This window comes from Solea senegalensis, linkage group LG13, assembly GCF_019176455.1.
Source record: "Solea senegalensis isolate Sse05_10M linkage group LG13, IFAPA_SoseM_1, whole genome shotgun sequence".
Taxonomy (NCBI): domain Eukaryota; kingdom Metazoa; phylum Chordata; class Actinopteri; order Pleuronectiformes; family Soleidae; genus Solea; species Solea senegalensis.
Window position 1 is genome coordinate 1,046,733 of NC_058033.1, and position 15,392 is coordinate 1,062,124.

The 15,392-nt window shown below is 38.2% G+C and overlaps 1 protein-coding gene across 2 annotated transcripts in view; it reads left to right on the forward strand.

Moving 5' to 3' along the window:
• Positions 1–1,326: 1,326 nt before the first annotated feature.
• The window catches only part of klhl13 (kelch-like family member 13), a 30,165-nt gene continuing 16,099 nt past the window's right edge, over positions 1,327–15,392 (forward strand). The window contains exons 1-2 of one of the 2 annotated variants that reach the window (XM_044042670.1): positions 1,327–1,389; positions 3,526–3,586. In XM_044042670.1, the coding sequence (XP_043898605.1) occupies positions 3,534–3,586 (53 nt within the window). In that variant the 5' untranslated portion in view covers positions 1,327–1,389; positions 3,526–3,533. Of the gene's footprint in view, positions 1,390–3,525; positions 3,587–6,208; positions 6,575–15,392 lie in introns of those variants that run through there. The other variant, XM_044042669.1, reaches the window with a different exon arrangement.

Here is a 15,392-nt window from a genome sequence, read left to right on the forward strand (position 1 = left end):
ACACTTTAAATGATTTGAGAGGACAAGAAGGTGGAGTTGGTGTAGGAGTGATTACTGAAGGCGTCGGTGTGCATTTTAATGAATGCATACATTATTTTTGTTTTGGTCATATTGTAATTAAAGGCTGTGGTGGCATTAATGTCATCAAACACGGCTTGAATCTCAATTGCAAAGGGTAATTATTTGTCATTCTTCAAGCTGCCAAAAGTCAGTCACATTTAAATGTTGCTGACTAAACCCTAAACTCACAGTTTGCTCTGCATTCCCTCATGAGAGGTTTTGTACTTGGCTTCTTTGGATTGTCTCTTTCTTATTTTATTTTTGATAATCTATTTAGTACTCAAGTTTTAGGTACATTCCACCCAAATATTACCTTGTGTACTTTAGATTTCGTTGTCAACCTACTCATTGTTTTAAAGGTTTAAGTAACTACCCACAAATATTTTTAGGATTAAGTGGGCATCGCTGCTCTAAGGATATTTAAACATCTGCATCATTAACGACGAGTAGAATAAATTATATATATATAACAGTTATATATAATCTCTAGGTCTTTAAGTTATTGTGTCCAGCCCAGGCCTAGATATAACATCACATCATGTACACTTAATGTACATCCTTTCTCCATTAAATTAGTAATTTGATCTTGAGTTGGGGCCACACAGTTGGTGTAGTGAGACCTGCGTTCTTGACCGGGTCGGAACAAGGGCCTTTGCCTGCATGAAGTTTTCTTTTTGCTTTTTTCTTTTGTCTCTATGTGGCCAACCTGTCCAGGGTGTACCCCCCCACCTTAGCTGGGATTGGCACCACTGACCCCCCCGTGACCCTCATGTGGATGTGGATAAAGCAGTAGAAGATGAGTGAGTGAAATTTGAGTTGTTCAATGTACATAGAGTGAAACTTCTGACTTTAATAAAAAGTCACAATGGCACAAGAAAAGACCCTTTATTGTTTTCATCAGTGCTTATTTATAGTGGCAGTATTATTGATGCACAGTCAGATTACATATGATCACAATCCCATGGTGTCACATTATGTTACAATCATAACAACAGTATTAGCTATTATGATGTGACACTTGCATGTGTACATGTTTCTTCCTCTCTGAATTTGAAGTGAACGCTCCAGGTTTAAACACTCACTCAGAGTGAGGACTCTAAGCAGAAGGACTCTTTAGAGACACTTTATTTAGTAACGGAAGTTTTGAGCCAATGAGAAGAGATTGCCATACTCTTTCACTAATGGAAAGTTCGGATGCTGCTGCTCTGCCAGTAAGCGACATTCTGATTGGCCGACACGAGGAAGGAGGCTCCAGTGGTGGTGTAAGTGGATTTGAGGGGCTTGGGGAAGGAAAACAAGGACGCTAGTTATCGTTGTGTGGTGTTGAAGGTATGACATCTGTCTTTCTAACTTTACATAATTCAATGATTGTACATACACTTCTTTTAATTCCATTTATAGAGTATGACGCTCGTCAAATATCCGGATGACTGTCAGTTAGTGTCATTTGCTGATGGTGGCAGACCGACCAACCAGACTAACTAACAACTAACCCAACTAACTCCTGTCGAGAGCCCGGTCTTTCACGCTGCTGTTAGTCGGGCTAGCATAGCTAGCACTGGATAGTTAACTATGACCGACTTAGCGAGCGTATTACAGCCGACTCTTCTTGTCTAACGTTATTTCGAGCTAGCTAATGTGAATGTTAAAATGGGTTAGCTTAGCTAGTTAGCTTTAGCCTCTCCCCACTGTGGATGTAAACGCCAGTGTTGAGAGAAAGCATGGCTGGAAAATAAAGCAATGCAATGTCTAACTGACAGCGCTGCCTCTTCGGACGAAACAAAGTTTTCTTGCGGCTCATAAATATACTAACATTAAATTATATTATCACAAAGCCTTTGCTAACATGTCAGCTTTAATCGCCGTGGACTTAAGTTTCTCCCAACACGTCGCACTTGGCTTTATATATAAACTAAACTAACCCCTGAGAGTTAAGTCATTTGCATAGGCGTCACTAAATTATGATTTGAAGTGTTACAATAACAACAAGCTTTAAAGAAACTTCACCCGGTACTAAAACATGTTTGTGCCTGTTGTCATTCTCCAAGAAACAACTCATGAACCGCGTTCATTGTTTTGTTCACAATGTGACTTTATTTTCTTCACATGACATAGATGCTTTTTCTGTCAAGTGACGCGATAGACAGATATTTTTAGCACACATTAGCCCAGTTCTGTGTAAAGCAACAAGGTATAGCAATATGATGCAACTGTCACATTCAAGCGGGAGATAATGAGTCCACAAAGACCCTCACTCTTTGCCATAAACCTCTGTGTATCTAAAATTAGAGAAAGCACTCATTGAGCTCAAAGCCATGCCACAGCCATTCATTCTCACCAACATGGGTGATTGGTAAAGGAAGTAGAGCTTTCCAAAGCTACAGCTAGACTGGTTGTAGATCAAGTTTGAAAGCAACAAGCCTAATAATTTAACTGAGCCACAAGTATATCTTAATTTATTTAATTCTCCAGAACAATGTTGATATTTTTATTTATTAACAAAACTGTCTAAAACTCCCCTCTCACAACGTGTTTTTTTTTTTTTTTAAATCTTGAATCTGGATCCAGGTCACTATCCAGGGGTGGGAATCACAGGGTACCTTATGATATGCAATGCGTGGCCCACAGTACCAGTACTATCGTGCGGTTCTGTGGTAATCAATATATTGCAAGACAATCAATTAGCGATACATCACGATATCTGTCTAACTGAAGAAAACAAAACGTTGTGAAAGGTTAAAAGTGTGCAGGATTTCTCTTTTTATTCACAACATAGAGAACAAAGTGCATAAAGTCTATGTATTGAACATGGATGGGGCATCGCTCAATGTAACTCCCTCTTTTTCAGCCAAGTAACTTCTGGCCAAGTGTCCCTCATTAGATCATCGCCACGGCGAAGAGACATTAAGTAGCAACGCCCAGCGTGTGAAACTGGCAGGAACTGTTTACTTGAGAGCCCTTTAATCTGGCTGGCTTATCGAGTATTGTATTGCAAGGAAGGACGACGATATGTCACCAAATCAATATTTTGACCCACACTATACACACACTATACTGCATGTACGTGTTAAATACTGTAAGGAGAATTATGAAAGTGCTTTTCTGTTTCATTATCATCCCAATGCATGTAAATCAATGTGTATTGTGTGTACTGAAACGTACTATTACCTATGTTTTTGTTTTCCATGTGTCTTATCAGATATGGACAACATATGACTTGTTGGTTTTTAGTTGACTCCTCAGTTATAACGGTGGAACATATTGTTACCCCAAGGCAATACATTGTTTCCAAAATAATGTGCAGTGTAGACTGGTAAAGCATTTATTCTGCATTCTGTTAAAAGTGCAGATGACGTTCTAACATTCAAAGAATAACTAAGGTATGTAATTTTTCCGACATAATTGTGTATTTTGGAGCAAAAAATCTTAAATCAAGTTTCTAAAGTGCCATGTTTCTGTTTATAGGTGAGGGTATGGAGCACCCTGTACACAGAGGGGAGACAATGCCCATCGGACTGCATGACAGGTAAAGTGCAGTATCTTATATTTCACTATGTTGTTGGCCACTGTGATAATATGTATTGATTTGCTTTAGCGAAATATGCTGTATTTTGCGGGATCTCCGGCTTTCTCCCACAGTCCAATAACATGCAATATGGGGATTAGGTGAATTGGACACTCTGAATTGACTGTAGGTGTGAGAGTGAGGTTGAATGGTTGTTTGTCTCTATATGTGACCCTGTGATGGACTGGCGAACTGTCCAGGGTGTAGCCCGCCTATCGCTCTTTGTCAGCTGAGATTGGCACAGAACACCCTGCAACCCTCCTGCGGTAGAAAATGGATGGATGGATGCTGACTGATGGTACACCTTTCATCATTATACTGCATACATTGTAGCAATCTTGGTATCGGTCCACAAGAGGAAATGGTTTCCACTTGGAATCTGAGGTGTTAATGAGATAATCCTTGGTTAGATTAGATTGCAAGTAAGAAAAGCAGATTGGGACACTCTTCCCCACCTGGATGTTCTGTGCTTATAAATGGCTAATATATCTTTACCCCAGCAGTAGTTCGGAAACTCCGACAGCTCTGTCATGACGCATGTTATGCAAGGAATTTAAGCGGTTCTAGTGCTGTTGTTGATTCTCAGCAGTTAACACACGTAATATGATTATAGTCGGATGATTACAGCATCCAACATATAACAAAGTAGCCACTTAGTTAAGCTCTTACATCATCTTAGTCACTTGCCTGAGCAGTGAATTCTTATACACTTGACGGACATTAAAATGCCTTTTAACTTGATTTAAAGAGATTTAAGAGCTTTTCGTTTCACACAGTTATCATTATCCATTGCACTGCTGCCTAGTTCCTGTGACTTCAAGTGTAAGGAAAACTGACAGATGGGGTGATATATTTGGCAGTTTTTAGTTTGACTGTGAATGTGCAACAGAAGATCTGGGAAAAAGTCAGATGCAGTAAACCTCTTGATTGATAATTTTATTTGTATGATACGCATGCATGTTTCTCACATGAGGAGCATTACGTGTGTGATTTAAGCAGAAAGGCCTTTTGCTCCATGCCAGCCATGATTCGGCTCACCTAAAAGCAAAGGCTCCCATCACATATTTCTGTGTCTTCTCTGTGCTCCATACCGTCTGTTGAGTTGATGTGTCTATCTTGCCATTACTTTGTAATTCCATCTGACATGAACAGTGCTCAGTTTATGTTGGCATTAATCACAAATGAATCCAAACCTCAAGAAGATTGTAGAAGACTATCTCACATCATGTCAGTGTTATAAATCACATGTGAAAAGATGTGTTCCTCCAGACAATGGGGACAGAGCCGCTGTAAATCCAGTATATGCACTGCTGTCTGTATGGCAGATGTTACCTAGGATGGAAATATTTTATCAGAAAAGTATGGGTTCAAAGAAAGCAGTGTGACAAAATGGTTTGTGATATTGGCTTTTCCTGAAAAGGGGATTTATTTTTGTTATTAGTTGACTGAAATGAAAATGAGCTTCAACAATCGGCGTTGAGTTCATCAGATGTGGTGCACAGTGAATGGCCTTTCAAAAGATTGTTGTATTTGAATTAAGGCTGCAACAGTTATTTGATTAATCGATGACTAATTTAATCATCAGTTATTTTGATAATTGATTCATCAGATTGAGTGTTTTTAAAGCAAGCTTTCTGATAAAGTTTCATTAAAACTTAGTTATATTTTGTCATTTTTGGTTTGTGGACAAAACAAAACATTGGAGAGCATCATCATTTCCAGGTTTGGTAAACACCACTCGACATCTTTAAACATTTTATGACAGTTTACGGACCAAACAAGTACTTTATCGATAAAATGATTGTTAGTTGCAGCCTTAATTTGAACTGTAATGTGTTGGCTTAGCACAGCTCCAGTCCAGTTGCAGTAGTTTACCTGTTCTCAGAGGAAAGCTCCATACTTGGATAAACCTATGTTTGTCATGTTCAGGCACATGAATGCTTGAATCTGAAATGTTGTTTAAAATGAGTTCATTATTAATTTAACACAACGGCCCCATACTTTTTAGATTCTTGAGGACATATTTGTCTGAAACATTTTTGTTTTTTGGCCATTAATTGGCATTATGATCATAATGATCAAATTACTTTCTTACCTCTGGTTGGCTGGCTGTTCGGTTTATTATATTGGCCGTACTTGGAAGTCTCCAGAATAATTCCCATATCTCCCATTATGTTTTTGGTTAGTTGGTATATGGTTGTGTCCTAAATAGTCAATAAATTAAGCCCATTTACAAGAATGATTAGTAATTATATTTTTTATAATTATTATTTTAATCTCCCAAAACCACTTTGGAAATTGTGCCATTTGGGTTTCTGTTGTTATCAGAAAATTATAATTACTTAGATTTAGCTGGGGTCATTTTAGCACTGTAACTGTTATTAATTCATACAATTGTTTTTTAGAACTCATATTAGTTTTTGTGCTTCTACTTCTTCTAGTGTATCATCCTTTCTTATTTTCATGGCAAGCAAAGGGTTGTAATCACAACTCCTTTAACAAGGTGGCACTGTTGCTTAGCTACTGGGCTATTCACAGAACCTGACAGGGTGATGGGAAGGCAGGGCTTCTTCCCCCTCCTGCCACGAGACAACAGTGAATGCAGCAGGGCAGGCAGTCGTGGTGGATGCAGTCTATTGGCTTCTCAGTCCTGCTGCTAAAGTCACAACCCTGACTGTATCCTGCACTGGCTCTATCAGTTTATTTCTATACCTGCTGCTGCTGTTGCTGCTGCTCTCCCTCCCCCTTAAATGGTGTGGGCAGAGTGGGATGGAAGACTGCATCGGAAACCTTTTCATGGAAATGGTCTTTGCTATTGGTATTGCTGTAGCACCATTCTGGTGACAACAACATGCCGTTGAAATGGAAAAGCGGTTCTCCTGTCAGCTGGAAATTCCCAGTGCCAGTTCTTAAGACATCCAGGTCCTCACCCCTTTCACCTGCATACATGTGAGTAAGATCTACATGGCATTAACACTATGCTGCTGTAGAGATGTATTATTTTTGGTATTCTGATTAGGATGCATTTATATTTTTAATATTGACTGTGACATAATTTCTGTTGCAACCCTAATTTGGCAGAATGCAATTGAGCCGTGCAGTGTGTCGAGAGATTTTCCTTGTCCAGCATGCATTTAATGGTTTGCTGGTAGAACACTTTGCTTCTGGGCAGAAGGACTCATTTTGCAGCTTGTTTGGACATGGCAAGCACCACATCTCGACTCTTGCCCTCTCCCTTTGGCTATGTTTATTTGGGAGCAGGGACTCGGCAGCTTGGGAGGAGCCTGCCTTTGTCAGGATGTCTGGCGTGCCCTGGTTTAGAAGCTATTGTCATCTGCTACTGTTCAGAACGGGGGGGAAGGGTAGAATGGGAGTGCTTCACACAGCCTTTCGCCATCCTCTCTCTTCCCCCCCGTGTCTTGTTTGACTTTTAATCAGTAAAATGACTTTGGCACAGAAGAGTGAGACAGAAAACCCTAGTGTTGAAGACAAGCGAGTATTGCTGATAACCCAAATGTACTTTCATAATAGGATGGATTTTTATTTTTGAATGATCTCATTTACAATTATAAAGCAGCTTTACTTATTAGTTTAGACCTTAGCAATTTTTTTGAGTATTTATTTTAGACTGCACCACAGCAAGAAAAATCTGTTGTGTAAGTTTTTTCACGTTATCATTGAGATAACATAAATCAAACATGTCTTATCTGTGATAATTATAAATGTACAAAATACAATATGTACATTTTATATTGGTCCACCTTCAAGTCTCTAAACGCCACAGAAATCTCAAATAAATTATATCACCTTGTATGATGTGCACAGAATGACGCAGTGCTTCACTGTTGACACTATTGAATTGGTAATTATGAATTTAATCTCTCTTTAACCAGGTCAATTTACCTGGAACTTCTTGCCTCACACATATACATTTATTCATTTTCTCACCTGGAAGATGCCAAATACAACTATGGCTGTACCACTGATCATCTGTTGGTTCAGGTGCTTGCTCAAAGGCTCCTCAGAAGGGACACAGACGCTCCCTCTCCCCCTCTTTCCTGCCCTCGGAGTTTGTAGATTAAACTTTTATCTCTTTTGTTTTATTGCCAAAACTATTGCATATTAAATGAAAGTGGAAAAGATTGATTGAACTGACATTTTCATTTGAATCACCTCAGTCGAAAACTTTGACTGATTGACTATACACATTATTGTTGGTCCTTGTTTTATTCCATGTGTTTAAAAAAAAAGAAACAAAATACACCACAAATTCATAAAGGTTTTTTTTTTGGTAAATAATCTTGAAAGTCATGAAGCTAGTTTTCCCTTTACTTTATTCTTAAGTATTATGACATTACATGAAGTTTCTCTGAGTTTCTGTATGAGTAGTAGGTAGCAGCCACACACTGTATATTATTGTGTGGTACATTGAAAATACACATTACATCCTGAGTATTTAATCTCTTCTTTCACTCATAACTTTCTGTAATAGTGGCACTAGCTTTTTAAAAAAAATATATATATACAAATGCTATTATATGAATGATTTCATAGCAATACATTACAAATGAATACTGGGAGCCCTCTCTTGTTAATGTGGCATTGATCAAAAAGAAGAAATTTAATAGTATCAAAAATTCTCCTTACAACTAAATTGAATGATACATTTCTTGAGACAATATATATATATATATATATATTTAATTGCCTAATTCCCTATAATAATGAGTGCAATGAGACCCAGTTTTTTAGTGCTGTAAGAAAAATATAATGCTGGTCTGAAATAAATAGAGCCAAAATACACAGCCAAATGTGAATATTTAAATTAACATGCTTCAAACAGTAATATACAGAGCTTTCAATGCTTTTTGAGGTAAATTGGCAACTGCAACTTTAGCTGTTTCTGTTCATCAAGATTCTGGGAGAGAAAACTCTTGTTAAAATTGTCTAAACAAATAACTGTATATCATTATTTAATAATTTTTCCCCCCCGGCCCTAATAAGCTGGTATTGACAGCATTTACTTTAGTCATTTGGACAACTATAACGACTCTCACAATGCATGACGCGCTTTTAAGTTGCCGTTTCCGACACTTGCATGTCTTCTTCGTAGCATATAGTGTAAGCACATGCTGAGTGAAGCACATTCAAGCCACAAAGCTCCACCTTACTCTGCCTAGTGTGGCTCAGCCCCACCACACCACCTTCTATTTTGAAACATGTATGTTGTAAGCAGTGTTTTTAAGCATGCTGATATTGGGCCACCAATTATAGGTTACTCTGTGGTCAGGGAGAAATTGCTCTCCATAGGCCTTTTGAGTGGTGCGTCTGTTGGGCTTCAGAGGAATTTTTAACTTGGTATGCTGGTAGGGTATTTTTGTATACAGTTTGTTTTCAGAGCAGTAAATTGATGGATGACAGGTGCGTTTTTGGAATATCTGATATATATATATATATATATATATATATATACAAAATTTACAAACATTTAAGATATGTTTGGAAAATGTGCCTCACTGTTTTGAAACCACCCTAATCTATAAATAGACTGGTGAACTGCATGTGGTGCAGATTTCAAGCTAGCAAGAAATGGTAAAGGTTCCCTGCCGGTGGGCCCTATAGAATAATCATTGACGTGATGAAATGAATGTCATCCCTCATCTGACAGAGGTTTAATATTAAGAACTTAATATGTGTGACTGCTGTCTTAATGTGTCACCTCTTGAAGACATCATGGTGAGCAAACAGCCTTAAGGGTGGCAATAATTCCTCTCATGGACCTTTAGAATTTTAATGCAATTCACCTTTTCTATCTCCATTTTACCATTTCTACTCTGTCAATAATCTCAGTCAGACGAAATGGATTTTTCAAGGACAACACATCTTGCATATTTTGACCCCCATATTTTCCCGAAGCACATTCGAGTCTAAAAAATGATGTATCAACTGCTGCCCATTGGTTCTACAGCTTTAGCTATTTTTTTGTTCACACATTGAGACCTAAAAGTTGATGCTTATGTGACCAGATTAAATTCAATACAAAAGCTTTCAAAGTCTCTTTAACAGACTTTTGCAAATGTCTCACATGCCTCATGTGGCTGTCAAATCCTTCTGCTGCTGCTGCTGCTGTTAAATCCTCTGTGGCACTCCTATGAGACATTTTTACCAGTACCCATCCCATTGGTTTATATATATATAATTCCTTAAAACCTACTTCATTACCAACCTATAATATTTTGTCTATTCACTTCTAATCACGGAATTAAGATGATTTGACAGCTGACTTAAAACTGAATAACATCTGGGTTCTCTGAAAGGTTTTTTCTTTTTACTAGAATTTCAACTTCCATTGACAAAAATGGTTTTAAATCCATGAAACAATGGAGCTATACCCAAGGGCCTCTACAGATATAGGACAGTGATTTGTGTATGTGTTAATTGGACAGAGGGATGATATTCCAGCGAATATGTTAAAACTACAGCAGTGGTCCCAGCTATCCTAGTCGATATTTTAATAGTATGCAGAGAATGCTGGTGTGCTGTATCAGCTAAAACGTAGTGCAGATGAAACGGTCTGGTCTGAAATGAAAACATCACAGGAAATGAAGGATTTAATATGCACTCTAAATGCCTGGCTAGACGGTCACTGATCACAGTGATGTGATACAACACGTGATCATTTTTATTAATATTTTCATTGAGCTTTGCTGGAAAGCAAAACGAAGTACTGACTACACAGTTGGTGGCTCAACTTCATGTTCATGCATGCGCACATTTCAATAGTTACCAGTAAAACAGAAACACACATGCCCTGCTGATGGAAGAATTATCATCCTTATAGCCTTGTGGTGAGGCTTTTAATTTACCTGCCCTTTGGAATGGACATTAAGTTCTTGCTGACTTGAGGCCATTTTGTACAAAATGCAGTAGCCACCCAGGGATAATTTATTTTCACTGAAAGGCCAGAGGGGAGGCACAGTCAGTCTGGCTGGCAGAGCATCAAGTGAGTTCATTCAGGTGAAACAGTCATGTCAGTGCTCATCTCACACATGAAAAAAAACATTTCAGGTAAAGTTCTGGATATGTAAAAAAGTATTTCAAGGTATTTACAGTGGGAGCCAGTAAGGGAAATATGCAGTATGTGATAATGCATACTGTACATTGTACAGCAGAGTGGATGGATGTTATTTTATATATTGCACTTGGTAAAAGGAGAATATTTCTCAGTATAATTGCACTGGTGTAATGAAAGGTGTACCACACACAAAATCAAGGTAATTAAAAACATATATATAACATATTAATACTACTTACCTCTATGATTGTGCTGCATTGTTGTTTAAGTGCAAAAATAAAAATACAGTGTTTGCTGCATCAGCAGGTGCCTGGATCCTAAGGCAAGAACCAGTTCTTCACTCTGTTCTAAACACCACCATGACTGCAGTTAATTCTGTGAACACTGCAAGGGCAATCACATTTGTTAGGACAATTTTGCAGATAGATGGATGCTGGGCATAGCAGGCTGTTGTAGTGCAGTTGGTGGTTGAACTATGCAGATTTGGCATTGGTGTTGAGATTATATTGGGTGTCCCTGGCCCCAAAACATTTGATAACCCAAGTTTTAGATTATTTCAGTTTAAGGTTACACCGATATATAATATTTTTGAAACCATGACCTTTTGAAATGACAATGCGGCTGACATCTTTTTCTATTTGCTTCCTTGATATTTTTTGTCACAATGTATTCCTCCATACTCCTCATGCTCCCATCACACAATGCTTTTCCAGAAACCCCCTCACAAATGGCACCAGCCTTTCCTACCAGTGGTGAATGCAACGTGGATAACAAACTACTAATGTACTGCTGACCTTTACTGTCACTAAGAGCTCCAATTTATCATTGGAAAGATAAAAATTGTTCTTGAATTTTACCCCTGCTGTCGCTCATTTATAGGAGCCCTGCTTATTGTTTACAGCAAGTGATTATGTGATATGCATCTGTAGGTTTGTTGATGCGTCTTAATTTGAGTACAAAACAGCTTGGTAGGTATTTCTACATGGTCATTCTTCTATATTACACACCAATAATCCTTTTTATTGCATCCTCCAGGTTAGCTTAGCTTTTGGTACATGTATATTTCTCCACCCAACAGCAAACAGTGTGAAGCTTGTTGAGATCAATCACTTGTGGTGCAGGTTGAGGCATGGTTTTTGAGACTAATATCAGGTCATAATAAAATCCCCAGCCTGTTTGATTAATAAAAACATGACCTGAAGGTCCTCCATGCTTTAAGTGTAGTTACCGACTCTTTATAGAGTACAGACAGCTAAGCATATTTGCACTGATTGGAGCACTTATCTGAAGGTCATGACTTACGTGTCCTGGACAGAGTGATGTACTGTTGTACTGGAAATATCAGTCGACCTAATGCTAAGTCTGACTTTTCCAAAAAATCAAGTTCAAACATGACGTGCTTATTCCTTTGAAGACATTCTGCTGGACCACACCGGAAACCCCACCTAGTTGGAATGGATAGCTGAATGTTGGCTTAAAAGAGACAGCTCTACATAATGCTTAGAATCATTTACAACATTTACATTACAGCCTGAGCATACATAGGCATACATGCAGCATTGGGCAAAAGCCTCAGGGCATCACCATCTTTGTTGTTTTTACATCTGTCAAATTCTGTGATCAATGGCATTTGGACTGAGATGATATGACTGGAAGTTGGACTTGTATGTTAGCAACCTATCGATGAGTTTAACTCGTACACCATGTGGATGTAATGCTCTGGCATGTCTTGAATAAAAGTGGCCTTTTTCACAGCAGATATTTTTCAATATGGGATAGAAGGTTTTAGGAGTAATGCTATTGTTCAAGTGTAGGGGTAGGTCACACTAAATATTTGTTGAAGCAAAATGCAAAATGTGTGTTTCCAGTGTTTTCTGGATGTGTTCAAATAAAGTTATAGAGAAATAATTATACTGTATGATAGTTACAGCATTTTGTCCATTGATATAATCCGTAAGCAACAATTAATGAGTTACAACTCGGACAATTCAAGTCACCTTTTTAAAGGATATAAAATATTAATCCTTTTCCTCAAAATCCTTAAACATATACTCCATTATAATGGTCACATACAGTATTATATAGTTTTTGCAGTCTAGCCACTGCATTTTCTATGCAACAGACTCCATTGGATGAAATGGAAATAGTATGAGAGAAGAAATTTAAAATTGCACAACTGCATCCTTTTCTTGACTGTATTGCTTCTCATTGTGTGTGTGTGGGGGTGGGGGTGGGGACAAGTGCTGAACCGTTATTTTCTCAACTCTTGATTATAGAAAAATAATGCTGCCAGGAAGGTGGAAAAGCCTGAACTACGAAGCAGCAGCCTAACCTTGGCATGTTTGTGGAATGCAATAATCATATCACTGTCACAGGTTTGAACTGTTTTGGATATGACATCCATAGACAAATGCTGTAAATCTTGCAGACGGTATTCATAACATATGTATTTGAGGGGATAAGAAGTGCCCAACAAGAGAGAGCAGGCTGCTGTCATGACTAAGCTCCTTGTTACTTTTAGCTCTGCCACGGGGGGTGATGATGCTCTATTGTCTGTCATTGCTCTGCTTCACAGGACTAATGTGAGTTTTCCCTTGAGACATGGCTCACATCACTTTAGTGGTTTTCAAATAGCTGCCTCTCTTTAGTTTTCACCTTTTAACCTATTTATTATTTTATAATATGTTTACTGGATTCAGTTGTTGAAAAGAGTACTTTATATAAAAAGGTGGAACTGCCCTGTTGATGCCCTATCATCTTCAGTTCTTCTTAATTGTCCCCTTTTGTTCCCAGGCTCTTTCTGAGTTCCTGTTGAAACATACTAATCTGCAGTAACCATAAGCATCTAGAAAGTTGTAGTGAAACCTTTAGATGGCTGAGTAATGCAATTTGTACAACACTTAGTTCATGAGAAATGGGCTGCAATAATTTTTTTCTAGCAATATATAAAATCTGCTTGGGATGTCTGGCTTTTTTTCTTCGGAATATGCCTCCTGCCTCCAGAAGTTGTGAAGTAGGGATTGGAACTGAACCCATAAAGAATCTGGCTGATACAGACTTTATCATCCAGTACATCATTATGTCCAATAGCTTTTAACGGACCACAAAGATGCTAACACTGATCAGGGAAAAACCTCATAACAGTTCTGCAAATTCATTCAGAATCTTGAGAAGATGGGACATATATATATCGTTGGACTCGTAATAAAACCCTTTAACAAGTATGTTTTTTTTTTTTTTGAGGTACTTTGCTTTAGAAAACATGATATTGCTCTTTCTGATGGTCAGGACCTGAGATAGGAAAATTAAGTTTTTATCAGTGCAGGGCTAAACATGACAGGACAGCTAAGCTATACTCATTAATCTTTTAAGACCCTACCACTATCATCCCTGGGAAAACGCCAAGTTGACTTTAGCTTCTAAACTGTCAGTGCTGGAAGGATGTTTTTAAGCTTTCCACTGACATGATGTGACTGGATAGATTGCCGCTCTTGTTACTTCATTACTTATTTTTCAGTTGTCCCACTTCTTCCCCTGCATCTTAATATTCACTCCATCCCCTGCTCAAAACCTAAATTAATGCAAATTATAACAACGTAGCTGCTCATGTAAAGTGTCACTACCATTAAAATAGAATTCACAGCATTCCTTCAATTGGTTCTTTTCATTGTTGTTAAGGTCTTTTGTGGAACATAGTGCGGGGGAAAAACCAATAGGTTCACAGAAAACACAAGAAAATGCTGCTTTTCATATCACTCATCTGTCAGGTTAGTTTTGTGTACTTCTACTATTCATGCCTAGTGTGTTGGCCAACTCTTAGTGTGGTTGGGGTTCAAAGATGCAGTGTAGAAACACAAGATGAGCATTGGTTTTCTTATTCACCAGAAAGAGATCAGTGTTTGCTTTGTCTCTAAAATACACATTTAGAGTTTATTGTCATTTCAATATGATTTTGCACCAGGCAGTGTTGAGTGGCTCCAAATACTTTTATTATATAATTCTTATCAAACACAAACGACAAAGTTTGTCGCCGTTGTCTTTTGACAGCAAACTTTTGTGTGGGATGCTGTAGCTGTTTTATTCTTTGTTTCATCCCGGCAGCCACCAACACTCCTTTGTGGTGTGGAGTACCCACTCTCTGCTCTCTGCGTGTCCGACTTACCACCTGACAGGGTAAATGTACCAGTACATTTCCTGTGCTGTGTCTCCATGTGATTGTGACCACTGTTTGCACACCGTGCCAGTCGTTGTTGATGTCTCTTCATTGGCCTTCATACCTGTTCTTGTACGGCATGTGATATGAATGACAATTAGTTTTGATTTTTAGCCACTCTAAATTTTTGTCCATGATATACACTGTATGTTTTTTTCCTGAAAAAAGACTGCAGTCGATTGTTGTCTGCTTTAGTCTTGGCACTTTGTTCTTGATTCTTTTGTAGTGTTGTAACAACATTTTGGTGCATTACTGCCTCTTTTTGAATCGGTCTGTGGGTCACAGTGACTATACTATTTTATCAAGTCTGGACAGAGCAAGTATAAGCCTATAAATTGCTCAGATTTTTGCTGCCATAGTTTTTTGTTCGTTGTAGTTAAGACTGTCTGGTTCTCACTTCCCTCTGTGCCACTGCAGCTGAAAAATGAAAATGAAATTGTGAAATTGACAATAGTCCACCCAATAACCATTAGTCTTTT